The 8,506-nt window shown below is 34.5% G+C and overlaps 1 protein-coding gene across 1 annotated transcript; it reads right to left on the bottom strand.

Moving 5' to 3' along the window:
* Positions 1 to 3,092: 3,092 nt before the first annotated feature.
* Positions 3,093 to 6,897, bottom strand: LOC107286749 (sulfotransferase family cytosolic 1B member 1; the record flags this gene model as incomplete). Its single annotated transcript, XM_015815166.1, is given in 4 exon segments — positions 3,093 to 3,885; positions 4,047 to 4,227; positions 5,572 to 5,669; positions 6,771 to 6,897. Coding segments are annotated over 4 exon segments (519 nt in total), but the record flags the coding sequence as incomplete, so codon positions are not given.
* Positions 6,898 to 8,506: the final 1,609 nt, after the last annotated feature.

Genomic DNA, 8,506 nt, shown 5'->3' with positions numbered 1-8,506 from the left:
TAGTTCCCCTGTGCTCCAGGATCTCTGAAAAATATAGTTCAGTGGTTCAGAGATCACATTTGCTAGTTCCTTGAGAACCTTGGGGTGTAATCCATCTGGTCCTGGCGATTTGAACTCGTCTAGGCTGGACAGGTGCTCACTTACTATTTTCTTGCCTATCTTGACTTGTGTTTCTATTCTGTTTTTTATGGCACTATTTCACAGAATTTATTACATATTTCATACATTATGATTTTACTTCTTTGCCAGTGCACTCAAGACAGTTTAAAATCTTAAATTATTGAAAGAAAAAGGTTTTTAAAAAGAAAGAACAGACTTTTTTCCTATAGGCTAAAGATGCCTTCTGGAGCCATCTGCTGCCATTTTCCAGCTTCAGGCTAAATGGAAGCCCATGCGTATATTTTTGTCTGTGGACTGGCCCTCTCAATTTAGACACTAGTCTTGGTATTGGTTAAGTATTTCATTGTGACATTGTTCACACTGTAATATAACATAAGGCCAGACTGAATGCTAATTTGACATTTCATTTGAATTGTCATAAACAAATAGAAGTAAATACAACTTAACTGTCCCATAATATCAAAACAATCAAAATCGCTTAGATAAAACCCTGAAAAATGGATGATAAAATCCTTTTCTCTGATATTTTTGCTACTGTGTTGTTATTATTATTATTATTATTATTATTATTATTATTATTATTATTATTATTATTATTATTATTATTATTATTACTACTACTATTTTTTTCATTTCATTTTAAATATATATTTGGCCAACTATATATTTTATATATAGTTGGCCAACGTAACATGGAGAATATACAAATAGGAAAAAAACATTTTGGTAGGAAAAAAATGTTTTCTATCTTAAGGAAAAAGGCAACTCTGGAAGAAATTGATTATTTAAATAAATTCTTCACCCTGCAAGGCGGAAAAGGGGGAGGGTGATGTGTCAAGTATGGAACACTATATGACAGAACTTTATTTGAATGAGAAGGCAGTAACCATGATTCCCCCCCTCTCTTGCAAGTGGTTCGCTTAGCAACCATTTCACTGGAACCAATTTCAGTCAGTAAACAAGAATTACCTCTACTTAGTAGTCCTGCCTCCAAACTTCTCTACAACAACAAGCCTGTGAAATGGATTGGAAAGAATCTTCCTCTTTGAAAAATCAGCTCACTTTTGTTTACCTTACTACACCAAATAATGATTTATTAGTATTTATGTTTAAATACAAAATAAAAAAGCAAAATGAGGCAACACAAGTGAGAAGCTAAATAAATTCATTTTTTATTTCTTGTGTTCTTGGGGAATGGTAAGACTGGGGGATGGAATATTGTAAACTGTAGATGGCTCAGCAAAAGCGGTGCTGGCAATTGTGGCAAAGATCAAAGAACGCATAGACTAGCTCCCTTGAATGTCTTTGAATAAGGAGAGAACAGGAGATCACCCATATATGTTTCAGATGTCTGCTTTTCATAAGGAGACTGCAGGACAATGGTTTTCTCTTGGTTTGAGTACCAGGAAATGACAGAATCAGCCATCTTGTTGCAACTGCATTGGACACTTTTAAAGGACATAAAGTTTCCAAACCTCACTTTCTAATCACGTTCAGAAATTCCCTATTATTCTAAAACTATTAGAGATCTTTAGGATGACAGGTTTGAAGTCTTTAGCAGATGAGTTTAAAGAAAATTTAATTGCAAGCTTAAAAACTTGAAATAAATAACAAAAAGCTAAATAAGATTTTGATCTGAGAAAGTTATAAATGGATTGCAAATTGGAATACTGACTTTTATGATAAAAATTTGGGATTAACAAATTTTCATGGGAAATAGAGTTCTTTTGGTTATCCTAGCAACTGTAAGTCATAACAAAAGATAAATGATGATTTAGAGGGGACTAAAGATTTTCAGCAGAAGGAAAAAATACAAGTCTGATGTTAGTTAATAGTGGAATTTACAGAATGACATGATACATTATAACATCAGAAATATTAAAGGAGAACTCTGAAGAATGGAGCCAGAAGTTAGCAATCATAAGATCAAAACTATTAGTAATGTTTTCTGCTTCTATTGATATACTATGTCTAAAAATGTTAATGAAAGATTAACAGATCTGGAACAAATTTTATCTGTTAAGATGGAATATGGAACTACAAATGATAGGACAAGAAAATGGTTTGGAAAAGAAAGTTTTACTAGATATACAAAATAACGTGGGTGAAATTTTAAATATTAAAAAGGGAAATACAAATTATAAACCAACAGAATGACCTGGCAAAATGTTTTCTTACTCATTTACAAACAAAGCTTGTTAAAGCCTTGAAGAAATCTGTGTGATTGGATAAAGAAGAATTGAAGAGAAATCAGCCCTATAACAATATTTCATTGAATTAAAGCTCAACAGTATTAGAAGCAGCAATGATAGAAAATATTTGTAGCTCGGGTGGTAGATGATAATGGTGGTTTGTTCTCTGAGCTTGCTGTTTAGCTTCCAAATGTTTCATCACCAGTCTAGGTGACATCCTCAGTGGGACTTCGATTGAAGTGTCTTTGCTTCAGTGAGGATGTCATCTAGCCTGGTGATGAAACTTCAGAAGCTAAACAGCAAGCTCAGAGAACACATCACCACCAACACTGTTAGAAGTAACAGGGAGGAATATAAATTTATGATCAAGAAAAGAAGATATTCTGACGCAAAGTTCTGGCAACCCTTTATGGATTTTTTTGCTGCAACCAAGACTGAAAAGTTGATGTTTTCTGGATCTATCTATCTATCTATCTATCTATCTATCTATCTATCTATCTATCTATCTATCTATCTATCTATCTATCTATCTATCTATCCATCCATCCATCCATCTATCTATCTATCTATCTATCTATCTATCTATCTATCTCTTATAGAAAAGGGATGGGATAGTGAATGAAGAGATATCTTAAAACAGGTGAAGAGTTATTAAATTTATTTACATCTGTTGTGATGAAAATTGGAAATCACTTATTTATATATTTTTATTTATTCTCTATTGTGTTCTTTGCTTTCTTTTTTCTTGTACTTTTTATTCTTTCTTTTTATTCTCTTTTTCTCTAAGTTTAGTTTGGATAAGTTGTTACTATTGTATTCAAAATTCTTAATAAAATGTTATTTGAGGGGAAGTAAGACCAAATACAATTTGAAGGTTAAAATGCAAAGAACATTATTATCTAAGTTTGATTGTTTTTCCTTAAAATTCCTGAAGGAATATCTTTTATACATTATACTTGTGCCTAATTTTGTATGGAATGACTTGTTTGTATTTCAAAAGTATTAATGTTTAATCCACAACTCATGCTTAGTTGTAGGGGTATTTTTGTCCTAATACTTTCTTTCAGCCAATGAGACCAGCACTATAATTTGGAAATATAATAGTAGAGGCTAATGGATCCTTTGACTCCCTGCAGTTTTTACCCAAATTGGTATTTTTTTTAAATGTGCTTTTTAAAAGAGCAAAAAGAATGATATTCTTCTATGGAGATATATTAAAACAGGACTATGGCCTAAGTTACTGCCAAAAAGAACAAAAACCCAGGAAAGTCACAAAAACCTCTTGCCCCTTTTGTCTGGAAGTGTTTGCCAAATCTATGTGCATATTATCTGCAACCTGTCAAATCAGAATCTGCTTCTTCTTTAAAACCAAGGGCTTGCAAGAATTCAAAACATATTGAATGACATATTCTATATGGAACTGCATAAAAGCAGCAGCTTTGTTACAGCTCATGGGAGCCTCAGATCTCAGTTCGGAATTGCAGTGTTGTATCTGCCATTGTCTTCTTATAGTTCTCATCAAATGCCTCATTCTGAGCTACTGTAAAATGATTCTTCCAGTCTCCAGCAATTCCTAAAATGCACAATAATACAAATCAAACACATATAGAGAATGAAGTATATATACCGAAATATTGCCTCTAATCCAACATTATCAGCTGAAAATGAGTGATAAAGGAATAAAAATTGTCTAAATTGAAGAATTATGATCAGAAAGGTCATACAGCCTCTTACCCTTGCGCATGAATGGAGAGATACTATGATCCATTACAGCAGCTGGAGCCATCCTGTAGTTTGTCATAGGATTGTCCTTCATCATATCAAAAGATGTATGATAAACAATCTTATCTACAACTGATTCATCAAGATTCTTTCCCAAGAAATGTATGAGTTTCTTAATCTCATGCTTTGGATCCTATGGAAAATCATATTTAAATCATATGCTTGTTGATGCACATTTCCTTTCATAAAGTTTTGCTGCACACATGAAAGTTCTTAGGGGATAAAATAAACAGGACAGAAATCTATTGTTAACTCAGGTGCTTGGCTCCCTCTCGTCTCTGGGGGCTGGAGAAAAGAGAGCCTGCTGAATGATTTCACTTCTGTGCTTGCTTGGAGTCACAAAACTGAAATCCTTAAACATGCAGCTCTTTCAATCAGCTCCAAAAGCGAAAGAGCTTCCTATTGAAGTATTTCAGCTATGTGATTGCTTGGATTGCCAAAATCTAAGCAGGATCCTTCAGCAGGCAATTCTTTCAGCCAGCCTCAAGACGAGAGGGAGTCTTTCTGGAAGCTGGAAGCAGATGACAGCTTTTCTGGCCAGCTTCCCCAGCGACTTGTTGCAGGAATCAGCAGAGAAGGTTGGAAATTGCAGTGTACTTGGCAGCCGGTCTTAAGTGCAAACAGGTCCATGAGCACCCAGACTGCAATTACATGACTATGATGGTAAAATGGGACATTTAGGCATGGACCTTTGGCCGCGCCTCTTTCACCCCCAGCCATCTACCTCAATCCATTTACAGCCAGCTTTCCACCTCTGCTGGCTCTCCCCCAACCATTCTCCACAACCAATGGGCCCCTGGCCCTCCACCCCTCGCTCTTCTTGGAACTAAGTGGTCCCAATATCTGATTCAAGAAAGAGATTCTTAAAATATTACACATAAAATTTAAACTTTTATCTGTAAAAGGAAGTTTCTTCTATGCTATTTCTGCCCTAATATCCTCTGTGAGTTTCATATGGCCCTGATCCTACTGGGCTTCAGGAAGCATTAGGATTTGGCTCTAGGTTTTATGTATGGTTCTGGTAAGCAATAGCAGTGGCTCAGTAATATGATTCCTCCCACATAATTATTCTTTAATAGGTTTTCAAATTGATTTAATTCTCTGTAAGCTGCCCAGAATTATTAACTAGTGGGATACCTTAGAACAGGGGTAGGCAACCTTGGCTCTTTTATGACTTGTGGACTTCAACTCCCAGAATTCCTGAGCCAGCATGGCTCAGCTTGGAAACCTCTCCCTTTCCCCTCAGCGTGGCTGGCTCAGGAATTCTGGGAGTTGAAGTCCACGAGTCATAAAAGAGCCAAGGTTGCCTACCCCTGCCTTAGAACATTGATTAAATAAATAGTTCTATCATAACTCCCCAGAGTCACTCTATAGTGACTCTGTATATAAATAAATAAATAAATAAATAAACAAACAAACAAACAAACAAATAAATAAATATTGATAAAATACTTGAAAGGTATTCTTATTCTATTACCTCTTTCATGTCTTCATAAAACAAGTATAATATGGAGTGATCATTTCTCTTATTCCACCAGCTTTTCACATGATCATACCAGGAGCCAAAGATCATTGCTTATTTAAAAAAAGAGACAAGCAGTTATAAGTTTAAGTACTCTTGTAGGAGCTATGAAATCAGTGTTTTAAATCACCCCTTAGCACTAGAAATATTTAGACAACTCACATACTTCTTAACCTCAATTCCATCTGGAATTTGCCAAGAATAATCTGGTCTATATGAAAGAATGTGCATAATGAATACTTTAAAATTTTCTAAATTGTAAATGTTTATAGTAATCTCACAGTTATTTCAGCCTGCAATTATAGCTTACGCTGACTTCTAATAGTATTGTAACCACACACCTCTATGCATGCTTGGAATTATGTCAGCTTTCAGGAGAAAGAGGCTAATACAATTTGGCCAGGTTAGGCTTTCTATTAATATGTGGTTGACTAACAGTCTATGGCTACATCAAAACTTAATAAAAACTCTGGTTACCAAGGGTCTGATTGGGAGAATAAAGTAAAATTGTACTTAAGCTCACTATATGTTGGGGTATGAACATTCTGTTTTAGCTTTATCTATAAAGATAACAATAGGCTGAATCTAATTACTATATCTGACAGTTTGGTGTGCTGATTACAATCACCAGGCTAGAAACCAGAAGACTATGTCTTGCCTTAAGCATGAAATTAGCTGGCCAGACATTCTCTCTTAGCCCTGAAAAGCAAGGCTAAATCTTTCCCAAAAATTGACTCTAGGAGTCAAGACTGACTTGTAAGCACAACTTCCACTCTTTTAAACAACAGCATATGATTATGGTCAAATTGGACATGTAGACAGAATAAATTCTTAAATTTTGGCACTAACATTGTTTTCTCCCAATTGCACAGTTAAAAAGAGAAGTGCAAAGAACAATTAAATATTGTTCAAATATCAGGCTTGTCTTTTCCATAATAAAGGCTACCATTCAATGTCAACATTCAAGCAACATTTTATTATAATATATAATATAGTGTTATAAGATATACAAACATAACTTATATCCCTACCTGAAAAGGAGACTTTTTTTTTTTAACTAAAAAAAATTCTGTCCATAATCTGATTTGGGTTTTTCTTCAGTGAGTGAGCAGCAAACACACTCAGTCTCATCACTTTGTTTCCTGCAAACTTACTTCTTCCTGTCATGAATTTCTCCAGGTAGTCACCCCAAGAGCCAGGATCTGGATGTAGCTTATTCATCAAGTCAAAGTGATAAAAGGAGACAGCAACATCCTTTGCATTACGAGCCATATAGATCATCTTCATTGGAGCAAATAAAAAACACATAGAATGCATAAGCTACTGGTAGGTTTTCACTACTGAAGAGACTAGGGTAATGAAAAACCACCTGTGATCACTGCATCTTATAAAGCAGTGGTGCTCAACCAGGTAACCCCACCGAATTCCATTTGGATGCATGGAGTACTGGGTTTGCCCAGAATCACTAAACCTTTATTTAAAAAAAAAAAACGTTTTAAGAAATTTGTTAATCTAAAAAAAGCGTTACCAGATTCTTCACAATTTCTAGTGTAATTAGTAATTACTTAAATGAGACTGTAAATAAAAAAATATAGTGATCTTGTCTCTATATCTCTACATCTAGAATGGGCTCAAATAGAAAACTAACTTGGAAAGCAGCTGTGTGTAATTTGAGGATTACTGTGCTACTAAAACTCTCATATCTGTAGCAAAGAAACTTAATGGGGAAGCTGGCAGTAAGTTTTAAGTTGCTCCCACTCCCACTGCTTTTTTTGCCTGCTCGTGGTCATTCTTGTTCCTTGTGTAGTTAAGGAAATATTTCTGAAATGCCCATCCATCAGGGTTGGATTGTCACAGTAATCATAATTATATCTGCAAAACACTTTACAATTTTCTTTTCTCAAGACTTCTGAGGAAGGTATAATAATAAATTTCAGATTGTAAAACCGTTTTCTCCTGATTTGTAACTGAGCATTGCGTGCGCACACACATATAATCTGGATTAACAGGTAAAGGATTCAAATTCTAATCAAAGCAATTATTACTTAATCAGTTGATTACTTTCGCTTTAAAAAAGTGTTATCCTTTATCTACTTCAATTCATGAAAAATACCACTGATTTAATCTGTTCAATCTTTTTAGATAGATTTTCTAAGCAGACTCTGTTAGAATTCTGACCAATAATTAAAAAAAAAACCATTTCTGTTCTATATGGCAGTACCACCAAACCCAATATGTTTTATAGCAGTACCACTAAAGAATTAGCAAAACTTTGTAGGTGGGGTATATGGAGTGTGCAGTGCACTGCCACGCACTTCCCACAGCAGTTTTGGAGGAGTGAATAAAAAAAGATGAGACTGTGCCCCTGTGGACAAGGGGCCATTAAAACTATAGCTCAAATCTGGTATACTGCATTTTCTGTAAGACTTACAAACATTTTCTGAGACTTACAGACTCAATTTATAACACCTTACCTAACAAAATATCTAGGAAATACTGATCTTTTTTATGTACAACTACTTTTATCAGATCAGTATGAAATAATTTCTCTGAATATGGCCAAATTTTGCTATGCTATGTATAAAATTAGGCAAACTTTAGTTGTCTACTGTTAATCCATCATCAATTGCAATATTTTATTCTGTCTTTCATTTTTATATTTTACTATTATTATTTTAATACTTTTTTTATTTATTTATTTATTATTTCAATTTATATCCCGCCCTTCTCCCGAAGGACTCAGGGCGGCTCACAACATTATTTAAAAGACAAAGAAAGACTCACACACCCCACCGAATAAAACCAAATTAAAACCAATATTTTAGTGTTGTGGTGATTAAAATTTCTAAAAAACCCAATTTAAAAATCCTCCCTAGGCCAGGCCCGCTTG

Source organism: Protobothrops mucrosquamatus, unplaced genomic scaffold (assembly GCF_001527695.2).
Source record: "Protobothrops mucrosquamatus isolate PMUCROS unplaced genomic scaffold, P.Mucros_1.0 scaffold320, whole genome shotgun sequence".
Taxonomy (NCBI): Eukaryota; Metazoa; Chordata; class Lepidosauria; order Squamata; family Viperidae; genus Protobothrops; species Protobothrops mucrosquamatus.
The sequence above is the reverse complement of the archived record's forward strand: the minus strand, read 5'-3'. Positions and strand labels throughout refer to the sequence as shown.